The sequence below is a fragment of the Corapipo altera genome, unplaced genomic scaffold, assembly GCF_003945725.1.
Source record: "Corapipo altera isolate COAL_440 unplaced genomic scaffold, ASM394572v1 22b, whole genome shotgun sequence".
Lineage (NCBI taxonomy): Eukaryota > Metazoa > Chordata > Aves > Passeriformes > Pipridae > Corapipo > Corapipo altera.
Window position 1 is genome coordinate 8271942 of NW_020884876.1, and position 17364 is coordinate 8289305.

A 17364-nucleotide genomic window follows, 5' to 3' on the forward strand; every position below is an offset into this window, starting at 1 on the left:
CCGCCCCGTCCCACTCCAGGGACCGCCCCGCGCCACTCCAGGGACCGCCCCGCGCCACTCCAGGGACCGCCCCGCGCCACTCCAGGGACCGCCCCGCGCCACTCCAGTGCCCCCCGGGCGCGGACTGGGAACTTGGGGCGACAGCCCCCGAACCGGTGCGTGCCTTGGAGACTGGGAACAGCAACCAGCGGGGCGGCTGTCCGCAAGGAGCCAGCGGTAGTACTTGGATGTTCTACCACACTCCAGAAGAAACGGGAGTCACTTCTGATGGCTGCGATTTCCTGTACTTCTGCAGACTAAACAGGCTCAGTTTTTCTTTCGGTTGGTTCGTTTCCTTTGTCCTCCTGAGGCAACTCTGCACAGCTACAGTGTTAGTGCAATTGTTTTCGCCGGTCCTTGTCAGCAGGGTCGGACAGTTAAAGACCAGCATCCCCATCCCTAGAGACCAGGACAGTACCTGGAGGGGAGACTGAAAGATTTTAGAACTGACAGGACTGCACAAACACTGCTTGCCACAGCCAGTTCTTTGAAATTCTTTCTTTCTTCCTTGGGACTTAATGAAATGTTAATAAATTCTCATTCAAATACTCGAATAATGCTTATTCAGTTGTATGTTAGAATGTGCGTTTTGAGTTGCTTTCCGTGCAAAACGTGAAATAAAAGTAACACACTTCAACCTTCAGTTTCTATTAAGAGTAGCGACAGACTCATTCTTTAATGATTCACAACCAAACATCAAAGAGGAAAAACATTCAAAATTTTTTAAAAAGTAAGCCTAAGTCAGGTCTTTAAAAAAACGGCATCTAGCACCTCAGCCTTTTAACACAGTTGCCCTAACAGCCCCTTGAGGTCAGTGAATACTGTGAGCTTTGCTTTCCAGAGGAGAAACACGGGTTTTCACACTGCAACATGTGCTGCAATTCTGAACCAGAGATCTGGAGATGCCCAAACCAACAGCAGCAAAAGCTGTACTCCAGAGGACACAGGATGCAACTCCTGCCCTGCAAACCCCATCATTCTGTATCTCTACCTGAACAGGGTGGGGACTTGAAAATAGATCTCACACTTCCCATCATGAATACCTCAGCTCCTAAGCACAGCACGAAGCTTGCCCTGAGCTTTAAGCGTGTACCAGCTGTTGCACTAAGATGCAATTTAGAGCATTCCGTTCTGAACATCAGGTTGTGCTCCAGGAATACCAAGGGGGAACTCCTGAGAAACCTAACCAGGGCAAAGGGTGACCGAGGACACAGAAGCACAGGGGTCAGGTGGAGGAAGTTCTCAACCAGCCACTGGGAAGCATGAGTGCCTTGCAGGCTTGTGGTGCCATGGACAGCCACTGCTGTTTAAAATTACGTAGGGCAGAGTGTAACAACACAACTGTGGTTTAGTCCCAAAAATCACAAAAGAACTTGGAGTGGACGTATGTACTGCTGGGATCCCAGAACTTCCTATTCACTCCTGTAGTACTTGATCAATGGATCTGTCAGTGAAGCATAAGGTCGCCACTAAATGATGCTAACTACTGTAATCAGACAAGATTAATTCAAAATAGCACTGAGGACATTATGTTTTTACAATTACATGTCATTATCCAATATACCAAAACATGCAGTTAGTGCAGGTATTTCAGTAACATTGAAAATAAAAGGTAATCTACTTTCCTTGCTTCAAATCATTCTGTACAGGGTATAAAAATGTAGCAAAGGAAGGGCTCAATTAGCATGAATGCTTTACAATACACTCACTGTCTCCAGCAGACAGCAGCATCTTGATTTTGATTATCTTGGTGTTACAAAAGTAGAAATTGATATTCTATAGGTCAACTCTATCAGTTTTACAGTATTTCAGCTACACATCTAAAGAAACCAACATCCTTGTGGGATTACACCTTGAAGCAGAAGTAAAGCTTTTCTGAAGGTGTTGCAAAGTTATTGAAATGGCTGGAATATTTAGTAGCCAAAACCAAAGTACTATAAAAGCTTATCCCAGAGGTTTTATTGTTTTGAGTAGCAGTCAAAATATACTTAGTGTAGAAATCCATGTTTATTTGAAAAAAACTCCCAGAACTGTAAATGATACTTCACAATATAAATTAAATCTGCTTAGTTTTGGTGGCTGAAATAGCTGTGACTTGACTAATTGCTAAGTCACCAGTGTGATGCTATGGCTCTAACCTGCTAGTATAATGTTAAATGGGATCAGGGTGTCACTTATATTGCAAGCGTTATGAAAACATCCCATAAAAATAGTCAACCAACTACTTTCTCTCCTAGTATGATCAACAGTGAACATTATGAGGAACAAGCCTGAAACAAACAATCCAACTTTTTGATTGAAATTTTTAAATAACCTTCAATCATTCAAGTATTATGGTCCCTACGTACACACTTCTATGTGGCTAGAAAAGACATGGTAGACAATTGAGCACACTGCCATCAAATTGTAAGAATTACAAAAATGTCAGGTTTTACAGCAAATTGTACCTTAATACTTTAATTAAAAATAGAAGAGTTAGGTAGACTATTTTGCAAATACAACAGCACACTAGTGTGCTGTATATTAAGGCAATACCTTTAAATGCACACTTGTCATCTCTAACAAGTTTTATACAATTGCTACTGAGTGAAAGAACTATCATTGTCTTGCAAAACTGAGAAAGAAATACAAAATATCTGGAAGCCTACATTTTCAAAGTACAAAATTAACCTTCAGTCCTTGTATTGAAATACTATACACAGTAGAAACAGTGATTCTCCCCTACAAGATCTCACGAGGATTTCTTAAAGCTGGAGGCAAATTTGAAGGCTTTGACTCTTCATCCAGTAGCACTAAATCTTCAATTTCGCTACCTTTGTATTTTCTTTTACATATCTTCACAATAACCTTCTTCTTGAGGAATAATTTCAAAGCTTCTCTCGAAGCCACTGCTTTGGCATTTTCCATACTTTTACCACAGCCAGTACCCAAGTAGACAGACTTGCACCTCAGTTCACAAACTATATTTTCTAGGGAGCTTTTATTTTGAGGCAGGTCTGCAAGTTCCTTCAGGGGAACAAAAGCAACATCTAATGTAGCTTTTACGGACTGAATAGATGAGTTTAGAAGTTCTGCATGATTTACATTAGGACTGAAGCCTCCGACAGCAACCAGTTTCCAGGCTACAGCTTTGTAGAGTCTGTTAAAAAAAGGCTGTCTTTCCTTTGCATCTTCACTGGTTAGTGGTTTGCACAAAGCCTTAGCAGGGCTTTCACCTGCCTGTGAGCCACTCTTGGAAGCCAGCAGGGAAGCACCTGCCTGAGCTCCACCCCGGGAGGAGGGACCTTGCTGAGCTCCACTCCGGGCAGCCAGCAGCGAGGCAGCCACCTGAGCGCTGCTCTTGGAAGCGAGCAGTGAGGATCCCGGCTGCGCGCCACTCCGAGCGGCCAGCAACGAGGCGGCCACCTCGGCACTGCTCTTGGAGGCCAGAAGCGAGGAGCCCACCTTAGCAGGGCCCTTGGGGGACAGCAGCAGTGAGGTTCCCACCTGAGTGCCGCTCTTGGGGGCCAGAAGCAGTGAACTGCCCACTTGAGCAGCACTCTTGGACACTGCTGCTGGGGTACTCGCTTGGTTTTTGGAAGACAGCAGTGCAGCATTTGTGGAAGGGGTGCTTTTGGTGGTTGGTGGCACCGCTGCCACCTGTGGGGTGCTCTTGGTGGTCAGTGGCATGGCTGCTGCCACCACCGCTGCCTGTGGGGTGCTTTTGGAAGCTGGTGGCACTGTTGATGCCACCACTGCTGCCACCACTGCTACCTGTGGGGTGTTCTTGGTGGTTGGTGGCACTGCCGCTGCCACTGCTGCAGCCTGTGGGGTGCCCTTGGCAATCAGTGGTACTGCTGCTGCCTGTGGGGTGCTCTTGGAGGTTGATGGCACTGCCACTGCCACCACTGCTGCCTGTGGGGTGGCCTTGGCAGCTGGTGGCACTGCTGCCGCCACTGCCTCTGGCTGCGGGGCGCTTTTGGCAGCCAGCGGCGCTACACTTACTGTAGTTTTCTTTTCAGGTGACGGCACATTTTCACACTTGCTTTCTTCAGATGGGCTTGAGCAAGGCTTCTTTCCTGGCTCTTTTTCAGATGACGATGACTTTTTCTCAGCAGTATTTTCAGCATTAGCAGGTTTCCCTTCTGTTTCTATGTCTGATGCTACGACCATTTCTTGATCTGAGCTGCAAGTTGACTGGGAACTTTCTGGATCTTTGCTAGTACCTTTTTCCTGCTTTTTTGGCAATGTGCTCTCTGTTTCCTTCAGGGCTTCTGCCTTGATTGTTTTCACATCCTTTCCAGCATCCTTAGAGTCTTTGCTTTTCTCAACAGCTTGTCTCTTGGAGGGCTGCTCTAGCCCTTCTGCAAAACAAGTAAAATATGTTATCCTCTTTGATTTCTGAACTATGAAATATCCATGTAGAGAGAAATCATCTAAAACATTCTAGCAATAATTTCTGTGAATTTAAAAGGTATATATTAGGAATACACCTTGAACTGTAATTTCAAGTATTAACATACTATTTCAGAATATTTTAGTACTTTCTTGACAAAAACCTGAAAATACTCAGGTGTAAGATTTCAGATGTTGGTTTGGGACCCATAGGCAACTATGTATTTCTATTCTTGAAGTCCAAACCGAAAGTAACTAACATACATTAAATGGACTATCTGACCTAAAAAAAAAAAGAAGTGTATTTTGTCTACTAATATAATAAAAGTTTCTTTAAGAAACTCAGTTTCTTACACAGCCGCGGTGTCTGACTAGCAGCAAAGGCAAAGCAACAAGAACGCATTTAAGCTGGAGTACAGCAGTCGATTGCAACGCACAGCTCATCAGCTTAAAAGTGCACCAGTTGTAGAAGTGCAAAACGACAGTTCTACATTACCAAAGGAGTACGTGTGCACTACATCCATTTTAGAGATACTATATTAGGAAAAAAATAGCACAGAGAGAGAAAAAAAAAACCAGGAGTGTTTAAGGTAAATTATTTTGACTACTTTCTAAGCCCGAGGCAAGCCGAGAACATTTAGGAACAAGCATTTTCTAGACTCCTATGTATTGTCACAGCTATGATCTGCTAACCATTGCTACTTGATATGCCTCTTTTCTTCACCTTGGCAACCAGTTCGTCTCTCGTGGTGCGGACAGGCGCGCCGGTCACTTGGATGCCTTCTGCCATTTCCAGCGCCTTCTCCATGACCTGCGGAGGGTACCTGGAGGGGCGACAAGGGGAAAAGAGGGAAGGGGCGTCGTCGGGCGGCCGCGCCGCGCCGCCCCCGCCGCCCCGGCGGGTCCCGCAGAACTCACCGGCATCCCAGGAAGACGTGGTTGGCCCACACCATGGAGAGGGACACCAGGCGCTGCAGCTGAGCGCTGCCCGCCGCCGGCGGCTCGCCCACGTTGCGCAGCAGAAACTCCCGGCGGTACCGCCAGTGGTGCTCGGGCTCGCAAGCCCCGCGCAGCGTCTCCGCCCAGGCCGCCTCCTCCGCCGTCCGCCCCAGGGGCTCGGCCGCAGCCGCCTTCCCCGCCATCGCCGCCGCCGCGGAAACACCCGCCCCGCTCCTTCCGGAGGGCGCGGCCTGAGCTCATATCCGGGGCGGGCACCGCGGGCTGAGCGCCTCAGCCTTTGGGGCGGGGCAGAGCCGTCTGAGTGCCGCTCTCTCCGCGAGTGCCGGGGGAAAGGGGTGGTTTGGGCACTGTTACGTGCACTGTATTATGCCTGGGGAAAGCGTGAATAAAATTTCTGCTTTATGGCTTGATTTTTCTGGGCTTGCTGAGGTCGGAGTTCATGAAGATCAACTGGTGTTTTTACCTCGGAATAACAGTCAATTAGGTTAGAAAAGACGTCTGAGATCATCGAGTCTAACCTGTGACCGAACAGCACCTTGTCACCTAGACCATGGCTTTAAGTGCCTCGTCCAGTTTTTAAGCACCTTCAGGGACAGTGACTCCACCATCGCGGGCAGCCCATTCCAATGTCTTATCGCCCTTTTTTTGAAGAAACTCCTCCCACTGTCCAGCCCGACCTTCCGCTGGTGCAGCTTGAGGCTGTTTCCTCTCTCATCCTGTCGTTGGTTGCCTGGGAGAAGAGGCCGATTCCCACCTGGCTACAACCTCCTTTCAGGTAGTTGTAGAGAGCCTCCAGGCTGAACAACCCCAGCTCCCTCAGCTAGAGGGAGCCCTTCTCATAAGACTTACTCTCTAGATCCATCACAAACTTCATTGCCCTTCTCTGGAGATGCTCCGACATCTCAATGTCCTTCCTGAATTGAGGGGCCCCAAACTGGACACAATACTCGAGGTGTGGCCTCACCAGTGCCGAGTACAGAGGGCTGATTATTGCTGCAGTCCTGCTGGCCACACTATTTCTAATACATGCCATTGGATGCCATTGGCCTTCTTGGCCCCCTGGGCACACTGCTGGCTCATGTTTGACCAGCTGTTGACCAGCACCCCCAGGTCCTTTTCTGCTGGTGAAAGGAAAAGGAATCGTAAGGTCCTTTTCTCCTTTCCTCCTTGGTGTTGTCCACAAAATTGGATTTGTTACCTGATGTGCAGTAAGCCAAAAATTGTACACTTGAGAGATAGAGAGTTGATATTTATTTCAAAGTTGCACAAGCCTGGGTGCTTGGTGGTATTCCACAAAGCAAGCACGCCTCTCCATACTTTTTGTGCCATTATTTATACACAGAAGTTCAGAGTTAGTAACTTTCCGAGCACAGCCCCTCTATTATGATTAATTAGTAATTTCCATACAAGCTATGTAACCTCAGTTAGCTTCTACGCATGCTCAGGGGAAGGGTCTTTACCTGGGCAGGAATCTTTTTGACCTGTAGGTATGATTTTTAGTGTTATAATATGGTGGGGTTCTGCAGGAGTTCATCTTAGGTTCTGTGTTCTTCAACATCTTCATAACTGACTTAGATGCATGACTGGAAGGGATACTAAGCAAGTTTGCAGATGACACAAAACTGGGAGGAGCTGTTGACTCCCTCAAAGGCAGGGAGACCCTGTAGAGAGACCTTGACAAATCAGAGGACTGGGCAATCACCAACCATATGAAGTTCAACAAGGGAAAATGGTGGATTCTGCACCTGAGATGGGGCAACCCTGGATGTACATACAGACTGGGGCATGAGATGCTAGAAAGCAGTGCCATGGAAAGGGACCTGGGGGTCCTGGTCGATGGCAAGTTGAATATGAGTCAGCGGTGCCCTGGCAGCCAGGAGGGCCAACCGTGTCCTGGGGGGCATCAGGCAAAGCATTGCCAGCTGGTCAAGGGAGAGGATTGTCCCATTCTGCTCTGCTGAGGTCACTTGGTCTGTTCAGCCTGGAGAAGAGAAGACTGAGGGGAGGCCTCATTGCAGTCTACATCTTCCCTGTGAGGAGAAGAGGAGGGGCAGGCACTGATCTCTGGTCTGTGGTGACCAGTGACAGGACCTGAGGAATGGCCTGAAGTTGAGATAGTGGAGGTTTAGTTTAGGTTGAGTGTTAGAAAAAGGTTCTTTACCCAGAGGGTGGTTGGGCACTGGAACAGGCTCCCCAGGGAAGTGGCCACAGCACCAAGCCTGACAGAGCTCAAGAAGCGTTTGGATGATACTCTCAGGCTCATGGTGTGACTCTTGGGGATGGTCCTGTGCAGGGCTAAGAGTTGGACTCGATGATCCTTGTGGGTCCTTTCTAACTGAGCATATTCTGTGATTCTGCAATAGTTCACCTGCAGGATATATGAACCTTGAGTATTTTGCCAAGTTAACAATGTATATACATAGATATACATTGACATCTTGATTTACTATATCCTTTAAGCTTGTTAGTTCCCGGTTGTCCTTGACAAAGGGATGCTAGCTGCTGCCTGTTCCACTGATAGGTCTCCTTACTTGCTGATTAGGCTTGCGTCAAAGACCATCCTGACTTAAAATAATCTTGACATATTCCACATTTTGCAGCATCGGCGTGTGACAGGAAAGTGGTGCCAAGGACATGGGTTGTTGTAGCCTTTTGGAGGAAGCATTAAGTGAGGACTGCTGTCTACAAAAGGTTCTTCTAATTGCTCTTGCAGCTCTGTAGGCTGCATTTAATTTGCAAAAGATTACCCCAGAATTTAATTCAAAACCGTTTGCAGAACTCTGTGTAAAAAAGTAATAGGCACACTGTGAAAATATCACAAGCTTTGGTCTGCCAAGATGGTGCGTGCTGAATCAGTGCAACAGAGGAATGAATTTTGATTTCTAAAGGGCTGTCCCTGGAGAGCTGTATTGATTTTTCCCTCTGAATTAAAAGTCTGGGTTTGCTTAAGTTTTCAGTTTTTAATACCTACGTGTCATCATGAAGTGAACTACAAGACAGATTGCATTTAAGGAAGGAGTGTTTCTCCTTAAGGGACTTAAATGCCTTATTTTGTGGAAATTGTTGTGTAGTGGCTTAAATTAGAACACCTCTGTGGAGCAAAAACTAAGTGATTAAAGAAACTAAGAAAAATATAGTCCAATGCACTTTCGCTCTTTATCCATTGTTAGAGTGGAAGTACTTTTCCTGATTAGCCCACACAGTGTTATATTGTACATTGGCAAGAATAATTCAGTGACAGAGAGCAAGCAAACAGTAATGAGTGGGATGGAGCTGACAGGCTTTCTATTGTTTTATATGTGCATGTAGAGGAAGAAAAGGGCAGAAACTTTGTACCCTCTCTAGTGTGGGTGTCTTGGAGCAATGGGTTTGTTAAGAAACAATTTCAGAAGGTTTAGAAACAGCACTGTGGTTCCCATATTTGTTTCCAGGCATTAGTTGTATCAGTGTGGTTATCTGGTAATATAGGCTCAAATATATGAAGGACATTTGTCACATTAGGGTTTTCATTGGGTGAGGTAGGCCTGTCTCCTAGACCCCTGAGTCTGTGATACCACAGTTCTTGACTTCATGATCCATACAGGCCCTAGAATGGAAGGGTGAATGGAATCCCTGCAAACATAGGTTTGAGTTTGCGCTTCAGACAAGATTGTCTGTGCTGCCAGCCTGTTTGTTCACATTCTTCAATGAACCAGTTTATTTTTAATGAACCTGGTTGGGACTTGGTCCAGGCTTGAGATCTGACCCTCAGAGACAGCAGGAATTCAACGAGGCCTGCTCGATGTTATATGCTCTTAATACCAGAGCAGGAATTCAACAGACAATTCAGCTGCAGCAGGATTGTCTGTGCTCTTGCAGAAGTAGCAGAGCAAATAGCACAGGTGAGAATGCCCTGTCCTCCTCCACAAGCATCTGAGTTACCAAGTGAAGTGACTAAGGACCAGTCCATGTTGAGCTGCTAATGTACCAGTCAAGAGTGGGAGCTGGGGAGGGTTAGGAGGGTGATAGGGGCATTCCTACACTCAGAGGGATACCCAGAACTCATATTCTAGCATTGCTGGGTTAATGACAGCCCAACATCAGAGGTAAGACTCCATACCTCAGAGCTTTGTGACTGCTCCTAGTCACCCCATGTGCATCAGATTATATGGTCTCACCTGCGAGTCCCAGGCTCCTATAAAAGCATTGTTCTAGGGAATGTGGGAGACTCAGCACAGCTACAGAGCTTAGTACATTATCTGGTCCTAGAGTGGCTCAAGGACTGATAAAACCAACTTTTTCTTGCCCGGTTTTAGAGGACAAATGAACTGAGAGCTGTTCCACCTCTTTGCCCACTGACCATATGTGTGAACACAAACATAGGTGGCAGCTAGAGAAAAGTCAGAGGATGATCCTGAACACATCTGGAACAGCTCACAACAGTTTTTGTTGTAGTGAACAACTTCTATGGTCTGGTACCTTATGTTTTAATTTTCTCTTTTTAAATTTTCTCTGATGTTCCTGCTGCATTAATGTATTGGTGTTGTTGGTACAAAGACGACTAAAACAAAAATAGAACCTTTTGTCTTCCCCTCTACCTGTTTTTCCAGTCATAGTCTTTCTACTTGAATGTTGTGTGCTTGAGTCATACTGGAAATGGGATAAATCCTAGCCCTGGAGTATGGGATGTCATGCACAATCAAACATAGGTGTATACCTGCAGTACTCTCTGAGCACTAGAGACATAGTATGTCTTAGGTTGATTAAACAAGTGTGTGTATTAGAAAAGAGAGAAAAACACTGCTGTTAATTTAAAAAAAAATGAAACAAGTAGTGTTTTCATTCTCACCAGGAAAGGCAATTTTGAAGTTAAACATCTTGCTGATCGTGCTATTGCTGTGCATTTAATTTTCAACATTGGAAGAAAAGAGATGGTTTTGTTCCCACTAGGGAAACAAAAGGGAAAGAACTTCTAAATGTTACACTAATAGTAGTGTTGTTAGAGTCATTTGGATCTTGATAACACCTGCTTTTGGCAAGATATAACTAAAATCTCAAGGTGAATCATACCAATGTCTACAATCACAGTATTGCACCTGCACTTTCTGCATAATAAGTTTATTTCTGCCTTTATAAACCAATGAATTATTATTTCTTCAAAGTCAAGTCCCACTGAAACACAGAGGGCAGCAGCTGCCATTGAGTTCAATTATATTCTGTGCAGTTAAGGTTAATATATAGTGACATTCTTTATTCAGCTTCATATGAGAAGTGTGCCCTTAACATCAGGACAATGCAAAGAGAGCTGTTGCAAGTTATTGCCACAGAAAGCCAATAACAGTGGGATCTTACTGGCCTGCCACAATAATCCCCTGAGCACCATCTGTAGGTTGGTCCCTGCTATAAGTTATAAGTAAATGCTGGAGAGCTCTGGCTTGTGTTCGTTAGAAATGCATCTGGAAGAAGGATGGGGAAGAGACATTTTGCTGTTACCCAAGATAATGTTATGCGTTCTGCTGGAGCAGATCACTGAAGGTCTCCTAGCCAGGCAAGGGACAACACTGCTAGGGAGACATGTCTGCATGTGCCAAGGTAGCCAGTTATTACTGTTCAGCAGACTAACCCTCGGAATAAAAGAGATAAGTTGCGAGAAGAGCATTAATTACTATATAGGCTTGTCAATGGAAGTGAGGTTAGAGTAAATCTGTGTTTTCATTTCACCACAGTTACGCAACTGTTGTTATGCTACCATAAGCAGATCTAGATTACAAAATCATCCACTCTTCTGAGATTGCTCAGCTGAGGAAAATGCATTGAGTAATTACAGCGTATAAAACAAAAATGAAGAGGTAAATTTCTGATAATTTTCCTTTACACATACGTGTTCTTATTACTAGTTTAAATACTATTTTGCATTTAGTAATATGTTATACTTTAAATATATATAACAATGCCTAGAATAGGGTTGTTGTCCTTTAAATGAGTTTGTTAAACTTTAATTACAGCTAAAGGTAGCATATCACTTGTAGATTTTGCTTACTAAATTATGCTTTAGGCAACATACCGCTTGCTAAACGTCCATGGCTTGGCATGAAATTTTCCATACTGAGGATGGAAGTGTACTTTACTGCTGCCAAGCATGATCTAAGAAAAAAGGGCTTTGTCTAGAGTAAATTATTGTGGAAATCTTATATTTGAGGTTCTTAAATGCCTTTATGCTTTAGAGCAAACTTGGAATTTGTCAGGAAAAACTGAACCAGGAGATGTATTGTCTTCTGACTACACATATCATAATTTATGAGACTTGAAGAAATTCATTTTCCACATTCCTGAATTAGCATGTGTCCCTACCATCCTTGCAAGTATTGCAGTCAAGTGTCCCCTAGTTGTGAGCCCAAAAGAGACCACTGTTTGCCACTATGGACTGGGATGGGTCTGTGGACTGAGAGTGAGGCTATGGTAACCATGCCCTGTGCTCTCAATAAGTTGTTGTCTTCTCTTCTTCATGGGTGCTTGAGTGTGTCTTTTTGGAATGGAGAGGGAACAAGGACCAGACTGAAGGGAAGGAAACATTAAATGTGGAGGCAGGGGATATGGCAAGACTGAAACTACTGGGCGTGGAAAACCTTAACATTAGAGCAATAGGGATAGCAATAGAGCAATAGGATACTGGGATTAGGTGAGGAAGAAAATTAAATTCTCAAGGAGAAATGAAGGAGAATGAGTTCAAGGCAAGGGAACAAGTTAATATAGATGAGGAATCGGTAGGGGACTGTATGCCAGGAGCCTAGGACTAAGAGACATGAGAGAGGATAGCCAGTGAGGAAACCAGAAGAATGAGAGCACGTTGGTAGAGCAGATAAAATCAAACAGAATCAAGTCTTGACTCTGAGAAAAGGGACAAGCTGTGATGGGAAGTGGAGCATTGACAGAGAAACCACTGGGATTTGAACAGACTTAGAGAAAGGAAAGTTAAAACTCAGAAGCACAGAGACATTAGCATTTCAATAGGTTTGGTTTTTTCCATTGCAGTAGACATCTGCTAGGGTAAGTAAGACCAAGAAAATATTCTGACTTTTTAATATAGTAAAAGGCATTTTCTTGTCTTTTCTGTATGCTATAAAGAAGCAAAAGAGGTAGAAATCCATTTGTTTGCAGAAATCCATCTTGCATGCCACCTGTAAAGAGTTTTTAAGTAGGAAGCCTTAGGCCTTTAGCAGACAGCTCTATCCTGGAGTTAAAAAAGCAAGAAAACGGCCTTAGGAATGTTAATGCAAATATTGGCATGAGTTCATAGTAATTTGAGAGGATTCAGGAAAGTACTAAAAGGGAAAGGAGGTTTTATATGAAAAAGAATCTATTGTGAGGCTATAACTTATCTACATTTTATTTGTATACAGCACTTATGCATGTGTGCATACACACATATGTAATGCAATATAGATGTGTGTGAATATGTCTTTAAAATACTTGTATTATTGATCATGTAAGCATCTATAAATCTAGATATCCCTGCTCAAGCTATTTGTGCCTCAGAGGAGAAGCAGAATTACAGCTAATATTTTATTGGCTTGAGTTGTGGATAGGTGCATTACATAAATGGATGCTCTTAAATCTTTATACTGTGCTGTACCAGTATGAATTTTGTATGTCCTACATATTTTGCAGACACAAATAACTATTTTAGAAATTATATAAGTAGCTTTCCTGAAACTACAAGCAACAGTGTCAGATCTAATTTGAATTATAGCTATTGGAAATCATGGTTCTGTTTTTCATTACTGTTATACCAATATCCCTGACAACCTGCAATTCACCTGGTATGAACAGCACCTCCTGAAAATATAAAGCTGTTTTGTGTGCTGTTGTATTTTTGTATAAACTCTCTGTGCAAAAGAGTGATATTTCACATTAATTCCACTGGGTGGCACTGAAGGAGACAAGATTGCATGGAAATATCTCCTGAAGTTGAATATAACTCCAAAAGTCGAGAGTGGCTTACTTTTTCATTCCATTACTGAAAAAGACAAATGTGGACTCATTTTCCATCCTGATGTAACAATTTGTCATCAAAATCAGCTCTTAAACACTCGCAGCTGTAGTTCTAGGTTTTGACAGTAGCAAAATTACAGTGGAGGTAGAGTCAAGGCTTCTGAATCTGAATATCCCTTTTTCCCCCACAAAGATAAAGGCTAAGAGAAGTGGCTTTGGCCCATTCTGGATTCTTACGTGAAGGTTTACGAAGCATCTGAAAAATTTTTGACCCCTGTCCTCTGTGGCAATGATGTTGATCCTGGCCACTTCTACCATTACGAGCAAGTGCAAGTGTGTTAGCTTTTAAGCTCATTTGAAAAAACTACATAGGAAGGCATTCAGGATTAAAGGCTTCCACCTGTAGAGGAAATGTGGTATAGTGTTTCAGAGAACCTCCTGACTTGAAACTCCATCTGCAGTCTCTACACAAGGACCCCTGTTTTTTCCCAGGTAGGGACTTTGCAATCCTGCCTAGAAGACACACAATTACTCTCTGTCAATCAGACCTGTAGGAGTCATGGGAGTCATCCTTGACTCCACTCTTTTTTTGGCCTGTTTATCTTGATGTATATGAATTTTTTTTCCTTTTCTTCTCTAAAGCCTCTTCTTATCCCTGTCCACATCACAGATACGCTTTTTTAGACTTTTGTTATCTCTCATCCTGCTTATGACAGCTTTTTTTTCCCTATGCCTGACCTGACATGTCAAAAAGGTCCCTTGAAACACTATTCTTGCACTTATCTCCCTGGCCTATTTCTGTGGTTCCTTTTTGTACTTACCTCTTTCGTGTATCTCCATAGATTTCCCTGTCTCTGCAAGCCCTCTAGCCCTCTGAGAGGGCTGTCTGACAATTTTTTTGGCAGCTGTGCTGGCCTAAGACAGTTTTTGCTCCCAGCCATCCGCGCCTGTCTCTTTGATATGCCTGCTGTTTTGCTGGCACAGTTGTTTTGCTCAGCTGTGTGGTAAACCAGATTAGGAACCCGATTTGGCTGAAAAATAGCATGGGAGAGGGAGGAGAGGAGCCATTTTCAACCAGTTTATTTCTCCGATGGAGTCTGTCAGGCAGTTGGGTGTGGGGTAGAGTCAAGTGGTTAGAGACACGGGGTTGCAGAGCGGTGACGGCTGACGCCGGTTTATGTAGCACCGTTGGTAGGTATTAAGCTGTGACGTGATTTTGATGATAGAGCTAAGCCAAGCTAACAGGCAGCTGCTGCCGAAAGAGTAGTGCTGTGCCTCCTTCCTCACCCTTCATCATAGGTTGGTTCCTGGCCCTTCCCTTGTGCCAACACAGGCGCTTATCTCACACAAGGGAGTCAGCTGTGGGAGCTAACCCAGTACAGAAGCATTCACTTCTTGTCCTGAGGGCTCACCTGGCTGTTCTGTTCTATTGAGAACCCCTGGAGCCCACCCACTCAGCAGCAGCTGGGTGCTCTGTCAGCTTAGCTGTGTCCTCAGTTGCACCACACCACTTCACAACTTTGCCTTTTCCTGTCATTCCCTGTCCTCTTCTCTCTCAGCCTTCATATCTACTCCATCTGCTTTTCTCATAGATGTGTTAATGAGGTTCTTTTGGTCACCCTCAACATATGGAATACCCTTCCTGGAGCAATTGCTTCATCCTTCAAATCTCTCAAGGTTTCCTCTACCATGACACATATGGTAAACTGCCAGCTGATAATGCCCAGTTTAGTTGCTTATAGAAATTTTGGATTTCATTACTACAGTTAATGTGTCCATGTGTTAGCTTGAAACGGGCACGCTCTGTCAGTTTATTTGAGAAGTTAAAATGGATTAAACTGTCACAGAATGTATTTTTTTTTTTTTAAAAAAAACAACATAAAAGATTCCCAAAGCTATGTCCTGAAGGAGATGTACTTCCCTAAGCTCATATATAAATACGAGAGGCTTATTTTCTTATGCTTCACACCTTGGATCATCATTCATGCTTGTGCAAATGGACATAGCATTGCTACTAAGCAGTTTACAGGAACATCTTACAGAATTGTAGATTAGTGCCCCAGAGACATGAGAGAAGAGAGTCAGCACTTACATGAGCAGCTGAGCGTAGAGACTTAGGGATTTCTTTTCACCTAGCTGTTTTCACTGTTTGAGTTCTTTTTAGACACGTGTGGAAGCATATCCTAAACATATTTTATCCTAATATCTTGGTATGCTAAACTTTTTTTTCCTATTCAGTTAAATAGAAACTGTGTAGAAAAACAGCAGTAAGTGAAGCTACATGTTGCCTTGAAAGCAATAAAATAAAATCATCTGTGTTTGCTATTTAAAAAAAACCCAACACAAACATGACAGAGGGCATCTCTACACCATGCAACAGAGCACAGGACTTAACATACCACATCCATTGAATTACTTGTGGAATAGGAGGCAGCAGCTGTAGACTTGCATATTAGTGCCGTTACACCCAAAGTACTTAACCCTGTGGTAGGTGGTGCTAATTAGGTTGGACATGGTGCTAATTAGGTTAGATACAACACTGTGGTCACACAAGTACACAGTGCCCGTGACTCCGGCTCAGACCTGGCTGGAGGATTCTGCACATACTGTTGCATCAAGCCATATGTGCACATCCAGAGAGAGAAATCATGTGCCCGTGGCCTCTTGTTCATTACCCCTGTAGGCTTTAGCTGCAGTAACAGATGTATTGCCACATACAGGTGTCAGATGTGGCTTTGTGCCAGGGATTACCTCCCTTTCTGTTAAAACCAAAGATACTCTTTTAGTTGTGTATTTCAGGCTCTGAGTTGTTGCTGTGGTACAGTAATAGGCATCCAACATAGCTGCTTCTTAAAACTGTTCTGTTTTACTTCTTAATTAAGACCGTAAGTACTGAGAGGAGCAGGAAAGAAGGGGATGGTAATTTTTTCAGTCACCGTAACTTTATAGAATTTGTGAATCTGCTGCAAGGTCATGGAGGCAGACAGCAGCATGGCAAAGAGAAAAGCACATTCTCCTCCCGTACATTTATCAGGACACCAGCCTTCCCCCTTCAGTGAGACAAAGCAATGTTTCACGTTAGAGACATGACATGACTACAACATAAATTCCATGTCTGTGTAACTGGATGGCAAGTATATCCCCAAAGCACTGACTGCAGAATTGCTGTCTTTTTAAATAACCGATTAATATATTTGTAAGCATAGCATTCTTTCAAAAATAATTTGAACATTCAAGTTGATGTTTTTAAAAAGGCTGGTGATTATTAGTAAGAACAAGGTAAAATGAAGAAGCAAAACAAAAACATTGTGCAAGAGGCAGTGTTCAGAATGACCTCTGGGATAGAGGGTACTAGAACATCTTTCTTCTTTTTTTTTTATTTCTTAAAGGATCTCAAGTGGTCATTCTGGCAACTTCTCTGTGGTATTTCATTTCCATTTGACAGACAGATGAGAGAGAAGTTTTATTAGAATGTAGTGAGTCTTCTCTAATTAGAGAAGACTAGGGAAAATGTGGGCCCTCTCTGGAAGGAAATGAGGGACCTGGTTACTCAGGATATGGAGAAGGCTGAGGTACTCAACGTGTTTTTTGCCACTGTCTTCACTGGCAAGTGCTCCAGCCACAACTCCCAAGCTGTAGAAGGGACTGGGAGAGTGAAGAACCACCCACTGTAGGAGAAGAGCAGGTTCTGAGAACATGAATGTGCACAAGTTCATGGGACCTGATTAAATACATCCACAGGTCCTGAGGGACCAGAAAAAGTGGGCACTATTCACTGTATTTGAGAAGTCATGGCACTTTGGTGAAATTTCCTCTGACTGGAAAAGGAGAAATGTAACCTCCATTTTTAAGAAGGGGAAAAAGGAAGACATGGAGAATTACAGGCCAGTCAGTCTCACTTTTCTATCTGGTAGGATCATGAAGCAGATCCTCCTGGAAACCATGCTATGACACCTGAAAATAAGGAAGTGATTGGTGACAGCCAGCATGACTTCACTAAGGGTACATCATGCCTTACAA

General features: G+C 43.9%; 1 protein-coding gene and 1 long non-coding RNA gene across 4 annotated transcripts in view; one reads left to right on the forward strand and one right to left on the reverse strand.

The window, feature by feature from the left end:
- Window positions 1-683: 683 nt before the first annotated feature.
- Window positions 684-5555, reverse strand: CDKN2AIP (CDKN2A interacting protein). Of its 3 annotated transcripts, XM_027636164.1 has the most exons (4): window positions 5332-5555; window positions 5107-5237; window positions 3918-4382; window positions 684-3764 (listed from the first exon to the last, which is right to left on the reverse strand). In XM_027636164.1, exons 1-4 carry the CDS (start codon window positions 5553-5555, stop codon window positions 2761-2763), a joined length of 1824 nt encoding a protein of 607 aa, XP_027491965.1. In that variant the 3' UTR covers window positions 684-2760. The 3 variants fall into 3 exon arrangements, with proteins under 3 accessions (XP_027491965.1, XP_027491964.1, XP_027491966.1); XM_027636163.1 differs by having other exon boundaries at window positions 684-4382; XM_027636165.1 differs by having other exon boundaries at window positions 684-4382; window positions 5138-5237; window positions 5332-5442.
- Window positions 5556-14543: 8988 nt separating this feature from the next.
- Window positions 14544-17364, forward strand: part of LOC113943712 — a 50423-nt gene continuing 47602 nt past the window's right edge. The window contains exon 1 of the long non-coding RNA XR_003526424.1: window positions 14544-14643. This is a non-coding gene — a long non-coding RNA (uncharacterized LOC113943712). The remainder of the gene's footprint in view (window positions 14644-17364) is intronic.

Excerpts from the sequence above, each read along its gene's own strand:
- CDKN2AIP (XM_027636163.1), bottom strand. The coding sequence starts at position 5,555 with ATGGCGGGGAAGGCGGCTGCGGCCGAGCCCCTGGGGCGGACGGCGGAG. Across the intron at positions 5,238-5,331 it reads CACGTCTTCCTGGGATGCCG|GTACCCTCCGCAGGTCATGG; the intron begins GTGAGTTCTGCG and ends TCGCCCCTCCAG. Across the intron at positions 4,383-5,106 it reads AGGCATATCAAGTAGCAATG|AAGGGCTAGAGCAGCCCTCC; the intron begins GTTAGCAGATCA and ends CTTGTTTTGCAG.